The 14,197-nt window shown below is 43.1% G+C and overlaps 1 protein-coding gene across 1 annotated transcript; it reads right to left on the bottom strand.

Annotated features, from left to right (window-relative positions):
- Positions 1-204: 204 nt before the first annotated feature.
- Positions 205-9,979, bottom strand: LOC311249196 (coagulation factor XIII A chain-like). The gene is made up of 18 exons (XM_084340058.1): positions 9,917-9,979; positions 9,312-9,383; positions 9,106-9,202; positions 8,828-9,004; positions 7,659-7,907; positions 7,052-7,170; positions 6,864-6,971; positions 6,483-6,657; positions 5,992-6,130; positions 5,268-5,371; positions 5,101-5,189; positions 4,850-5,003; positions 3,897-4,006; positions 3,066-3,231; positions 2,824-2,978; positions 2,021-2,157; positions 1,825-1,930; positions 205-1,232 (listed from the first exon to the last, which is right to left on the bottom strand). Exons 2-18 carry the CDS (start codon positions 9,363-9,365, stop codon positions 1,194-1,196), a joined length of 2,178 nt encoding a protein of 725 aa, XP_084196184.1. The 5' UTR covers positions 9,366-9,383; positions 9,917-9,979; the 3' UTR covers positions 205-1,193.
- Positions 9,980-14,197: the final 4,218 nt, after the last annotated feature.

The following is a 14,197-nucleotide window of genomic DNA, read 5'->3' as shown; positions in this document are numbered from 1 at the left end:
GTTTTTACGTTTTACATCTCTAAATATTTTTCATTAATTTGTATTATTTTTTATTAATTTTTATATGTAGTTACATTCCATCACTGTATCTTTTGATTACGTGTTCCTCTTGAACCCAAATTAAAAATCCTTTTTTAATAATAAATAAAACATTTCTCTGTAAAACATGTTGAGTTTTAAAATAAAGTTCTGAGACGCCTTCAGTGCTTCTGAGTCTGCTTTTATTGTTAGTAGAAAGTTTCAGCGTGAACAGTGTTAAAGTAATAAAGTATCAAAGTAATAAAATATCAAAGTATTAAAGGCACAAAGATACAAAATAAAATCACATTTGTTTTCATCCAGAAAGAGACAAAATGAAAACCCTCGTTCAGCAGGTTCGACGTCCAGACTGAGAGGAGCTCCTCGCTGTCAGCTCTCAGTGGATGTGGGGTATTGATCGGTGGGTGTAATGATTGATTAATATTTCATATCAACTCGTCGTGTCGGGGAGGACGTGTGACGGAGGAGAGCTGCTGCCAGGATCCCTCACACTCCGGTTTCATCCTCACGTCTCATTTTATCAGAGTTTTATTTTAATGTACTGATTAATTAATTCATGTATTAATTTCATCACCTGAAGTTTGATGTTTCTGCGTCTTAAACTATTTAAAGTGTTTTGGTTTTGAGCTGAGTTTTATTCGGTTTGAGCCTCATTTTCCTGATACAGTAAATGGCCAAAAATATACGGACGTTTCCTCTTCCAATCACATATCTATCTGTCCATATACTTTTGGCCATGACACAGTCAAAGTTTAAATTGAACGGCTCTGTTTACACTGGATCCAAACATTTGATTTTATATTAATTGAATTCATATTAAATTTGACTTGTCGTGATGATTTTATGAACCTGAAATCTGGATCGTACACGTGTTGTACTGAAAATCCTTAAATTGATTATTTTTGTGTAATAAAGGGCGATCAAAAGTATCTAATAACATTAATACTTCGTTGTACTGGTGCTGGTCGTTACTGTGATTAAACTGTCTGAACTTTTAATTTTAAAATGTCACACAAATGTCTGAATTTCCTTCATTTGTGTAAATGAAGTTAAAGAAGAAAAGTGAATCATCATCAGCTCGTGTGTGTGCTGACTGTCGCCTCTGCGCACTCTGTGATTGGCCGGAAGTGTGGAGGAAAGGCGAGGGGGCGGGGTCACATCTCCGCGATGGTGACGTCACAAGATCCATTCACCTGAAAAACACAACAGGGCGTCAGCTGACATCACCTCGGTTCAACTTGATGCTGTTGACTCTGCTCGGCGGCCATTTTGTCAAAAGTAGCTGTTATGTGATGTGAATGCTAACCAAGCCTCCAGGACGAGCGCCAGGCTTTGAAGCTAACTTTCATAGCGGTCAAGCTGCGTCATTACAACATCACGTGCTAAGCTAACATTGTGAAAGAAGCCGCTGTTAAACGATTCAATTACTTTATCTCTATTAAAGTTAGCCAGGCGCTTAGACAGGAAGTTAGCCAGCTCAGTTGGCAAAACGCTGTAAGGGCCGCACAGATTTAATGTAACGTCCTCGATGCTAACACGATGAAATGTTGAATTAGCATCATAAACAAACAACTCCTGGGTCTCATGCTGATGTTAGCATGCAAAGGTTAGCATGCTAACATGATCACACATGGCAAATTAATATGTTACACACGGTAAAACTGGGAAAATGGGTCAACATAAAAAAAAATCTTCACTTGCCCCTCAGGGCTTCCGTAGCGGGCGGAGGCAGATGGGGCTGATGGGACATGTAGTTTAAATGGTAAATGGAGATGTGGAGGTTACCTGATGGAGGTTGCGGCAGTTCAACGCCGACACGAGGCAACGGTGTCCGCCGAGCCGAGGGGTGAACGTCTCACTCCAGCTGATCGTAGCCTGACCTTCAATAACACTGAAACACACACACAGAGGCATTAACACACAGCTCACACACACAACAACACAACACAACACAACAACATGGCGTCAGAGGTGAGTGTACCTGTAGTAACGTGTCCTGTTGTTCATGAGTCCAGGTCCCTCCATCGATATGAAGACGTCATGCAGGGGGGAGCTGTAGGGGTTGGTGAAGGAGACGGTCACCGCCATCTCCTGCTGCACCTGAGGGGTGCCGCTCACCTGCAAACACAGAGGAAGAAGAAGAAGAAGAAGAGGAAGAAGGAGAAGAAGAAGAAGAAGGAGAAGAAGGAGAAGAAGAAGAGGAAGAAGGAGAAGAAGAAGAAGAAGGAGAAGAAGGAGAAGAAGAAGAAGAAGAAGAGGAAGAAGAAGAAGAAGAGGAAGAAGGAGAAGAAGAAGAAGAAGAAGGAGAAGAAGGAGAAGAAGAAGAGGAAGGAGAAGAAGGAGAAGAAGAAGAAGAAGGAGAAGAAGAAGAAGAAGAAGAGGAAGAAGAAGAAGAAGAGGAAGAAGGAGAAGAAGAAGAAGAAGGAGAAGAAGGAGAAGAAGAAGAGGAAGAAGAGGAAGAAGAAGAAGAAGAAGAAGAAGAAGGAGGAGAAGAAGAAGAGGAAGAAGAAGGAGAAGAAGAAGAAGAAGAAGGAGAAGAAGGAGAAGAAGAAGAGGAAGAAGAAGGAGAAGAAGAAGAAGAAGAAGAAGGAGAAGAAGGAGAAGAAGAAGGAGAAGAAGGAGAAGAAGAAGAAGGAGAAGAAGAAGGAGAAGAAGAAGGAGAAGAAGCTTCAGCGTGTAATCTGCAGATTAACTAGTAACTAAAGTAATGAAATAAATGTAGTGGGGTGAAAAGTACAATCTGCAGTGTGAAGGAGCAGGATCAGACACACTCAGGTGTTCTACCTGCATGAGGAGCCCTGGAGTCTGCAGGTCCACCACCTTGACGGCGTTCAGCGATTGGCCGTCGGCCTGTCCAGTCACAGCAAAGTGCAGGCAGAGCTGCGTGCCCAGGTGAGGCAGGTACTCCTGAGCCGTGACCTTCAGCATCACTCGCTCCGCTGCAACACACACACACACACACAACGGCTCTCATCAGACACAGGTGATCACCACAGACACACACCTGCAGCGCTGATGTCGCTCACTCTGATTGGCCGGCACGGTGACGCTGAAGGGGTAGTCTTTGAAGTGACTGGCTATGACTCCGGTGTAGAAGACGACGGACGCGGCCAGGTTCGCTTGGACCGTTTTGGGGACGTCACCCTGGTTCTGGATATCCACGGCCAGGTTCACGTCCTGACCCAGGCTGACCTGCAGGGGGGGGAGGGCTGTACTCATACTGATACTCCACTACATGTGTTGGATTACTGTAGTTACTAGGTACTTTGCAGATTACATACTGCATCAGAGTAATCGAGTATGACTTTGGGTGCTTTTTACAACACTGTATGCAGTGATGGAATGTAACTAAGTACATTTACTCAAGTACTTAAGTACAGCATTGATGTACTTGTACTTTATTTGAGTATTTCCATTTTTTCTGCCACTTTACACTTCCACTCCACTACATCTCAGAGGCAAATATTGTACTTTTTACTAGTTATTAGTTACTTTGCAGTTACTAGTTACTTTGCAGATTACAAGCTGCATCAGAGCCAAAGTATCTCATCAGATCTGATAATCAGTCGACCCATATTACACAGTGTATACTGTTCATACTTGTAAATATATGTAATTTACTTTTACTTGTACTTTTGATACTTAAGTACATTTAATATCAGTTACTTTAAGACTTTTACTCGAGTACTCTTCCTATGAGAGACTTTCACTTTTACCAAAGTAATATTTTAACACCATATCTTTACTTTTACTCGAGTATGACTGCTGAGATGTAGTGGAGTAAAAGTAGAACAACACCTTTGTACTTGAGTAAATGTACTCAGTTACATTCGGCTGCTGACGGGCGGCTGTGTCACCTGTTCACAGCTGATGGTGATGGACAGCTGGCTGTCAGCCACCTCAGAGTGATCCCTCGCACAGCCGTACTCCTCGGCCCGGTTCATCGTCTGCTCGTTGTCAGCACTGCCTGCACACAGAAACCGGGTCAGTCCAACCACACAGGGATTACTTTGTAACTGAAGTAATCTGAAGTAGCAGAAAATGGAAAACTCAAGTATCTGATATTAAATGTACTTAAGTATCAAAAGTACGAGTTAATTATACACATATTAACATGTATGGACAATTATCAGGTCCAGTCATATAATAAATACATAAATGTTGTTAAAATTGTGCTACTTTTTGTTACAATCTGCAAAGTAACTTGCAACTGAAGTATTCAAATAAATGTAGTGGAGTAAAAAGTACAACATTTGCCTTCAAAATGTAGTAAAGTGGAAGAGTAAAGGAGCAGAAAGTGGAAATACTCAAGTAAGTACAAGTACCTCAAAAATTGTATTGAAGTACAGTACTTGAGTAAATGTACTTAGTTACATTCTATCACTACATACAGTGTTGTAAAAAGTAGTCAAGTCAAACTTGAGTAAAAGTAAAGATATGGTGTTAAAATATTACTTTGGTTAAAGTGAACATCACCCAGATGAATAGTACTCGAGTAAACGTCTTACAGTAGTAACTAAACATAACTCGAGTAAACTTCTAACTAGTAACTAAACGTATCAAATAAATGTAGTGGAGTGGAAGTATGAAGACGCAGAAAATAGAAATACTCAAGTAAAATACCTCAAAGTTTTACTTCAGTACAGTACTTGAGTAAATGTACTTAGTTACATTCCATCACTGCACTTAAATCTTAAAGATTTTAGCTCAGGATTACAGGACACAGGATGTGTGTGTGTGTGTGTGTGTGTGTGTGTGTGTGTGTGTGTGTGTGTGTGCGTGTGTGTGTGTGTGTGTGTGTGTGTGTTACCTTCAGGGTACTTGTAGGTGTGCTTGACGTCCTGAGCTCCTGAGCCGCCCACAGCCTTGGTGCAGATAGCCTGTCCAACATGAGTCTTGTCCACCTTGTAGGCAGTCAGAGTCCCGAAGCGATCCCTCTTGTGGAAGACCACGTCGCTGTTCACCTGCAGGCGAGGACAGACTGTCACGACCCTGAAGGTACCGTGTGACAACATGAAGCAAAGACCTCAAAGATCGAGCTGTGGAAATGTTGACTCTCACCTCGGCGAAGACGAACCCACAGTCGAACGGGTGACAGAGCAGGCCCTCCTTGATGGCGGCGACCGAGGCAGGACCACAGCGAAAATGTCCTGCAGGAACCAAACAGAGATTAATCATCCGTCTGTCTCTTCATCCGTCCATCTGTCTCTGTCTTCCCTCCGTCATACCATCGCTGGTCTCCTGGGGCGTGGCGTCCACCACCTGCCATCCTCCGAGGCCGGGGGGCAGGTCAGGACGCAGGACGAAGACCTCGTTCCAGCAGTGGTAGTTCCTGCACATCAGACGTTGAATTAGACCAACGAGTGTTACGCTTTCATTTGATTCACTCAAATGTTTGATGCTCTTTAGCATCTACAGACACGTGTTCCTCCAGTGGTGGAGAGTTTCAGTTTCCTGCCACTGTATACTTTACTGCAGTTCAGAGGAAAATATAATACTTTAAATGTAATATATCTGAAAAGAGCCAAAATGTAACCTCAGCCATCGTCTCCTGCCTCCAGGCTGATGAAGGTAACAGTTTTAAAAACAGTAAAACAGAGTTGCAGCATTCTGCTAAACATCTGGAGCAGCTGGAGACTTGATTTAAAATGGAAAAACAACCAAAGAAGAATAAAAAACCTCCAAATATCTGCCGAATCAGCTGTTAGCACTTCCTGTTAGCAGTGCACTCATGGATGTACAGACAGCTATCACTGGGTTACTGTGACGCTGAAGGAAACTTAAAAACGTGATGTTTCTCAGGCAGGTTCTGCACATGTCTGTTTCTCAGCGTCTACACATATTCATGGCGTCATCGTCTCCTCCCTCAGTGCTGATGGGAAGTCAGCTGAAGTTTCTTGAAACTTGAACTTTGTTTCCTGACACGACTGACAGACATTAGCGTGGACGAACCAGATGGAGTCCCTGGTGTGGCGTCTGTCCGGTGTGCCGTCAGTCTTGAAGATCAGGTCGGTCTTCAGGTTGCCCGTGTTGTCGTGAGCGGAGCTGAAGTTGGTGATGACCCTCGACGGGATGCCGAGGCAGCGCAGGACTGCAGGGAGAAGAGTGGTCATTTACATATCCGTGCTTGTTTTTTGTCTCTTTGTGTTGTTTAAGTGTGTTTTTGTGGTACTTTATGTCTAATTTTTGCCAAACGTTGTGTTTGTCTCTGTCTCTTTGTGTTGTTTTATACTTTTGGTGGTCGTTTTTCTCATTTTTTTCAATACTTTGTGGTCCTTTGTGTGTCTTAGAGGTTGTTTTTAGTCTCTGTTGTCATTTTTTCAACACATTGCACGAATTGTTGTGTCTTTATAGACAAAGACACAAAAGATATGAAGTAATCTGCTGGGCGTGTCAGGACACTGTGTGTTTAAAGTCTAACATGGTGACAGTTCGGCTCTTACAGGTGTTGAAGACTCCAGCGAACACCCAGCACTGGGCGAAACAGACGGGGACTCCGGTGTTGGCGTACTGCAGCAGGATCTGGACGCTGCCCGTCCATGATGTCGGTGGCTTGCCCATGGAGTAGTCGTCACTCCAGTTTCCAACCAACACGCCGTTATCATCCTGAGAGTTGACCTGAAGCAAGCGGGAGGTTAAAGGTCAGTGACCCTCTCAGACTGAAACGTTTATTACACAAAGGAAAAAAGGTCAAAATCTGGAGAGGAAACTTTGCTGTTCTATGATTTTTAACAGTCCTGGGACTGAAAAGGTAACGTTGGTCCTGACCTTCATCGGCCCAGGTGAACTCATTGGACACTGTTAAGTGAATTGATCATCCTCACCATGGCCGATCCTTTCCTGATCAGTTGGATGACGTCGCCTCGGTTGTAGATCGGCATCCGAGATGCATCCAGGATTTGAATACAGGCGTCCAAAATGCCGCGCTCAAACTGCAGGAAGAGAAAACCTCAACCTCGAGTTCATTTCTTTAATTGTCATGATCTGTGTGCATGTGTGTGTCTGTGTGTACCTGTCCAAACATCCAGTTGCGCTGCGCGACAGCGTCGGCTGAACCCTGATAGATCACACCGATGTCGTTCATGACGTACTCCATCCGCTCTGCTCCATCAGGAACAAACACAGCGTCGGCTGCAAAGAGAGAGACAGGTGGAGAATATTTGAACTAGTGAACATCACCAGACTCCCTTAACAAATGTGGTGATTTTAAGAGCTGTTGAGTTAAAACAAACTTTGTAACGTAGTGAAACTCTGTCTCTGACAGACTCTGAATCATTGTCTCCTTCTTGTAAATTCAGCATTAAATGAAAACAGTAAGTTGTTTGTTTCCTTGTACAAAGTGTCAGTTTGTGGCAGCATGGCTGTACCAGCCTGTCTGCTTCTGTGTCTAAAGTGCTAAAGTCTCACCTGCCAACATTTAGCAGCTGTTTGAACACACTGTTTACACTGATTTCACCATTTACACTCAATTTATGAAAGAAGAAACATTTTATTGACCCTGAAACTTTCCTGAAACTTTCCCTTGACCTTCATGAATAATTAAAATTCTCCTTGATACAATTTTGTTTCTCCTTCTCAGCCACTAGGGGGCGGTACAGAGCCAGTGGAGGGGTGCGTACCTGGACACCAGGCGTTGAACAGCACGTACAGGTCGGTGTTCGGGTCCCTCTTGGATCGCTGCATGCCGCCGCCGGCCGCGATCGCCACATAGGTCCGATACTTCCCCACGATGGCGTCGGGCGTCGCCGTGACGCCCACCACCACCGACTGACCCTGCATCTCCAGAATCTGGCCAGACCACGGGCCGCCGGCACGGGAGTTGGTGGTCACCACCACCAGGGAGCCCTTAGCGACTGAAGGGTTGGAGCCTGGAGGAGGAAGAGGAGGATGAGTGATGAAGAGGGGAGGAGACAAGGAGAGGAGACAAGGAGAGGAAAGGAGAAATGTGGTTAGAACAAAACAAGTTAAATCAAGTCTGATCTAATTTAATCCACTTCTCCTGTGAACTGATCGGCTTCAGTCTGCTTCATTGAGACATATGACACGTGTGTGTGTGTGTGTGTGTGTGGTTCTGCTCAGTCCACCTGAGACCGGCAGTGAAAGCTCCCTCGTTAAACAATTAGCTGATGAAAAGACGTTTGTTAACAGTCGTCGATCCAACAATTAGATGACTGTCAGTTCATTAGGCAGCCTCACACTCGTCTGGCTGGATAATTAGTGCACACACTCCCTGTGGCTCTGTCATTAGAGCACACACACACACACACACACACACACACACACACACACACACACACACACACACACAGAGCTGTTGTGTCTGACAGATGTTCACTCGTATCTTTTTCTTCAGCTCAACGATGATCACACAAAACATTTGTTGAGTCTGAAACACAAAATGACAGTTTTCATTTCAGGACTGAAGGAAAGAAGACAAGGAGAGGAAACAAGGAGAGGAAACAAGGAGAGGAGGCCAGGAGAGGAGGCAGGAGAGGAGAGCCCTTTTTATGTTTTATTTTTTGATCTTGTTCTACTTGAATGTAATCATCTACTTTACTCTGAAGTAATCTGATTCCTGACTGAGAGACGCAGGACGCTTTGACACACCGCTGGTTCCGCTGCAGTTCTGCAGGCGGTTTGTCCGAGCGGTGTTGCCATACCTCGCCGTCCAAGATGGTGGACAACCAGCCAATCGGAGAGAGATCTGATTCAAACAGGCCAATCACAAAGATCTGGTTCAGTCTGACCGAAGCAGCCAATGGGAGGTGAGCTCAGAACTCAAACTCACCAATCAGGAACTCGAGCTGGAAGTCGTCTCCGTCGGCGAGCGGGCGGCTGAAGGTGACTCTGACGACGAACTCCTGCCCGCGACGCACCACCAGGTTTTCAATGTCGTAGGCGCCGGTGTAGTGGTTGGGTTTGTTGACCGGCTGACACATGTCGATCTCCTGCACCGTCAGAGCCTCTGAGGAGATGAAGGGACGGTGCAGCACCATTAACACCTCATTGATCACTGATCAGAGGAATATTGGTTTCTGACGGACAAATGAATGACAGGGGTCTCACGGCCTGCGGGGGCGTGTCCTCTGGGCTGGACCTCGTCTTCAAACGGCTCAAACTCTGGGAAGTCGTTCTCCATGGCGCCCAGGTTCGACGTCGGCAGCTAGAGAGCAAATAAACATTAAAAATCAGGAAGTGATTAACGAAGCCCTGAAAAATAAACTTCACCTGAACTAAAATAGGACTTTGTTTCCTGAATGCTGTCAGCGTACCGGCTCAGTGTAGCGCCCCCTGTAGGTGCTGGAGTCATTGGCAGGACGAGACATGATGTCACGATGAGGTCACTGCGAACACATTCAACAAAACACAAAGTCAAATGAAACACATACAACTTTTTTATTTATTTAAAAAGAAAAACATAAAAACAATCAAGGAGAGGAGAGGAGACAAAGAGAGGAGACAAAGAGAGGAGACAAGGAGAGGAGACAAGGAGAGGAGACAAGGAGAGGAGACAAAGAGAGGAGACAAGGAGAGTAGACAAAGAGAGGAGACAAGGAGAGGAGACAAGGAGAGGAGAGGAATCAGGAAAAGGTGGGAAAAAATCATATATGCATTTTTTTCACCTTAATTAATAAAATTGAGTAAAATGATTGTTGCTCACAAATTGAAGTTAATTATTAAAACGGACAAATGTTAATTTTCTCTGCGTGTTTAAACGTTGAGCAGATAAATGATGAAGAAGACGAACGTTCAGGAATCATCGAACAAATGAAGTGTGACTAAAAATGTTCACGTCTTTAACATTTATAAGAAACAAACTTCAGAATAACACAGAAATATAAGTGTGTGTGTGTGTGTGTGTGTGTGTGTGTCTCACCGCTCAGATGAAGGATGGTTTGTCGAGTCTCTGACGATCAGATCAGAAGATGATCTCAGATCGACTTCAGCACCAGCTTATATACACACACTGCTTCCCCTTTAACACACACACACACACACACACACACACACACACACACACACACACACACACACACATCTTTACATAATTTGTGTTTACTGTGTGAGTTTCACTTCAGTGATGACGAATAGAAAAGAGCAAAAAGTCAAACTCAGCAGAAGAAGCAAATTAATATTGTTATTATTGTGATCAAAGAGATGATAATGTTTTTACACATTTGTGTTTTTATATATTTTCAGAGCGACAAAAATAATTTACAGTGAAAGAAACCAAAATGTTTCTTTTGGTTGGAAACAGTCCTGAAACACTGCAGTCTGAAAATACTCCATTACAAGTCTCGTCTGGAGTAAAGTCCAGTTTTATCAGCAGTGACTTCATGTGGAAGTATTTTATTGTTGTCGTTTGTCCACATGGAGCTAATTTCAGATACTTAATATACTGAGGTAGATTAATAATATAGTACTGTATCATATGATGCATATAATATAAGAATATTATCAACGTATGTTGTGTTTATATGTAAAAGTAACTAAAAGTACAATATTTGAATCTGAAGTGAAGTAAAATATAAAGTCTGTCTCGTCTGTTCTCCTGTAAATGTTTCCTTCCTCTACTCTAAAGAATATAATATAATTATACATTGTAAATAAGTGACGTGAGCTCTGGTTTCACTTCATGAGAGTGTTTTAGTTTATTGTTGAGAAAAAAACATAATTAATGAGAAGAAAAACATCATCAGGGTCAAAACTGAAACACACACACACACACACACACACACAGAGGAAACAGGAAGTGTGTGTTGTGGTGACCTTGACCCAGCAGACTGACGGTCGGTCAGACTGGTATTGATCCTCAGTGACTCAGAGATCAAGTGGACTCACTTCACCGACTCTTCGGACTGAACAGAACTTCAGAACCACTCTTCAGAACTTATTGATTCTCTTCACATTGATTTTAATAACAGTGATATTTTATTTCCTGTCTTGTAATCTTTTTGTTCTTCAGAAGATGTTCAGCGTGTGAACATCCGTCCACTCTTCATCACTGTCCTCTGCAGTGACACAGCAGCTTCCATTTTTACCCAGAATGCACCAGACCTACCAAATCACTACACAACCAGTGTCGGGATGTAACTGAGTACATTTACTCAAGTACTCTATCCCAGTAACTGATATTGTTCCTCTCGCCCCCTGACTGATGTAGTTGTTTAGTGTAACACCACACTGTCATCGACAAAGAGGCTGATAACCATCGCGAACAGCTGGAACAGAACCACGCCGTCATCCCGACTCACGACAGAACGTTGTTTCTGGTTCTTCTAAGATTTAACGCTCAGCTCACTGTCGACCATTGTTTTCTGTCTGAAGTCGTCAGAATGAGACGTTTATCGAAAACTTTTGACTGTTTTGTGAATTAGTTAGTTTAACTTAGTTTAATTAAGTCAGAATTGAAGAACAAACTTTTTCCTCAGAAAGTTAAAAGTTTGAATTTTGACTTTTATTGCAAAATTTGACTTTTGTCTCAAAATTCAAACTTTTTTTTTGCATAATTCTGATTGAAGCCAGAATCAGAAATCTCTCAACATTTGAACTTTTAACAGTTTTTTGTGTTTTAATCCGAATTCTGATTTTATTTTCAAAATTCTATTTTTTTTCATAGAATTGTGAATTTTCTCAGTTCTGAGTTTAAAGTTAAATTAAAGTCAAAATTCAGACTTTTAAGTTTCACTCTTCTCAGATTTCTGAGAAACATTCTGATCCAAAAGGAAAAGTCGGAGCTCAGATGATTTAGTGTTACAGCGGCCCTCTGCCACACGTTTCACATTAATCTAAAAAACAGTTTTGTCTTTAACATTGTGTTGGGAGTTTTATTGCACGACCTGCTGCTTGTTCTTGTTTAACTTACTGCATCTTGTCGGCTCAGTTTTCATCAGTTTCACAGCTTTTTCATGAAAATCTGCAAAAACCTTGAACATAAAACTGATAATGAAAACAGGAGGAGAGGCGTCTGTGCTGCAGCACAAGTTCATCTACGAACATGATGACACGAGTTTGTCGGTGATTCGTTTTTATTTGTGTGTTTTTAAGAACACGTGTGACAGAACTGCTGATTCGTCTTTAATGAGCTCAGATTGTGAATGTAGTCTAAAAAACATTCAAACTTTAATGTTGAGATGCTGCAGTTTGTTTTATCGTCATGTATTATAATGTGTAATACAGACGGGTTTCATTTGTTTGCCTCAGACTTGAGCACTATTTTATCTTCTGGGGAAGTCGTTTCCTCTTCTGCAGGAACTTCCTCTGACCTCGACCGCCGGGCTGTGAGGTCATCCTGACACACTGCTGCTGATTGGTCAGGTGACCAGCGCTCCACTTCCTGTTTCCTGACTCCACTGAGAAGTGTGAAGAAACAGAGAGAGATAACAATCGAAACATTATTTAGATTATTACACGGCTGCAGTTATCTGATGAAGGTAAAGTGATCACGATGCAGAGCTGCAGATGTTCTCCAGATGTGAGAAAACATGTTTGTGGACCCAACAAATGTCACATCGTCATGATTTAATAGTTTTTTCAGTGAAAATTAAAATTGTTGGAGTAATCATGAATCATTTCACAATAATGTGATCCGTCAGACATCACACGGCCCTCTGAGAGAGATCCAGTGACATTAATACTAGCTAACTGCTAACATGCTAACCTACTCCAAGAGCTTCTCTGTTCTGTTTACCTCTTCAAGAAACGCTTGTTAGCTCAGTCGCTAACAGAACAATAAGTTGACACAGTTTGTTATCAGTGATCTGAAGAGACGTTGTTTACATCCTGTTTTAGGGCGAAATCTTCACGTAGCTGCTACGTGAAGGTTTTATCTTAATAAAGTGTGTAAATAAACATCATCTCCTCAGATCAGGTTGTGATCTCTGTGATCACAGCAGACGAGCTGCGTGGAGACATCTGATGTTTAAATCATCTCCAGCTGCTTCAGGTGTTCAGCAGAACGCTGCAACTCTGTTTTACTGTGAAGCTCCAGAAATGTTCTGTGGACTACGAGACTGAAAAGAAACAACAAAGAAGTGAAAAGGAGAAAAGGACCAAACTGGAGGAAACAGAAGATGAACTCAGTTTAGTTGCAGGTCAACTTGACTTTAACTCGGAGGAGGAAGTGAGAGGTCGAACAGAAACACTGTGACATGCTGCTGCTGGATTAATGACACAAACGTCTCAACAACCTGCTGATGATGTCGGTTCATTTCTCATGTTTCAAACTAAAATTCTGCCTTGAACCAGAGGTAACGAAGTACAAATACTTCATCACTGTCCTTCAGTACATGTCTCAGGTGTCTGTACTGTACCTGAGTATCTCTGAGACTTTCCCTCTCTACATCTGAACACAAACATCTGAACTTTCTCCTCCTCACAGCTTCAAACAGCCTCGTTACTTTAGTTTGATGCATTTGAGGTGAATTATGGATTATTGTTATTTGGCGTCATCGCACGCCGCCTTCCCAACATCACAAGACCGATGTCGACCTATCAGAGCAAATCACACACGGCAGACGCAGCGAGACGAGACAAAGACGTAAAAGACGTGAACAGACAGAGAGGGAGGCTGAATGGGGAGAAAAGGCGTGTTAGTGTCTCGTATCTGCAGAGAGTTTCTTATTTTCTCTCTTTGTTGCTGCTCGGACGCTTTACCAACCCAACATGTGGCTATTTGACGTCCTGGGAATGAGACTCAACAATCAACTATCTTTGTGGTGCGTTCAGGAACAGCTGGGACAAATCCTGCTGACTCTACCTTTAACTTTAATAGTCTTTGGTTTATTTGACATTTTCCAGCACACAGTTGACGGTATCATCACACACATTCTCTCCTCCAGCAGAACAACAGACGCTCGTGTAAAAAAAGACTCTGATATTGAGTCGAGCAGCGAAGAGATGAAGGTCAAAGGTCGGAGCGAAGCCATAACGAGGAAACCAATCGAGACACATCCAGAGATTCTCCTTTTATCTAAAGTTGAGGAACTTCCTCTGAGGTTTGGTCCAGAAATGAGCCGGGCGTCTCAGAGCAGCAGAACGAACTGCTCATCGCCGCCTCGGGAGAACGAGTCAATACCCAGCAGTGAGTCACCGCCGCCGCCAGACCGCAAACCAATTACAGCCTCAACAGGCGCTTTGCACCGAGGCAGCCCTGTAA

The sequence above is a fragment of the Pagrus pagrus genome (genome assembly GCF_965226575.1).
Source record: "Pagrus pagrus genome assembly, chromosome: 20".
Classification (NCBI taxonomy): domain Eukaryota; kingdom Metazoa; phylum Chordata; class Actinopteri; order Spariformes; family Sparidae; genus Pagrus; species Pagrus pagrus.
The sequence above is the reverse complement of the archived record's forward strand: the minus strand, read 5'-3'. Positions and strand labels throughout refer to the sequence as shown.

Excerpts from the sequence above, each read along its gene's own strand:
- LOC311249196 (XM_084340058.1), bottom strand. The coding sequence starts at position 9,365 with ATGTCTCGTCCTGCCAATGACTCCAGCACCTACAGGGGGCGCTACACT. Across the intron at positions 4,007-4,849 it reads CACCTACAAGTACCCTGAAG|GCAGTGCTGACAACGAGCAG; the intron begins GTAACACACACA and ends TTCTGTGTGCAG. Across the intron at positions 3,232-3,896 it reads TCACCATCAGCTGTGAACAG|GTCAGCCTGGGTCAGGACGT; the intron begins GTGACACAGCCG and ends CCCCCCCTGCAG.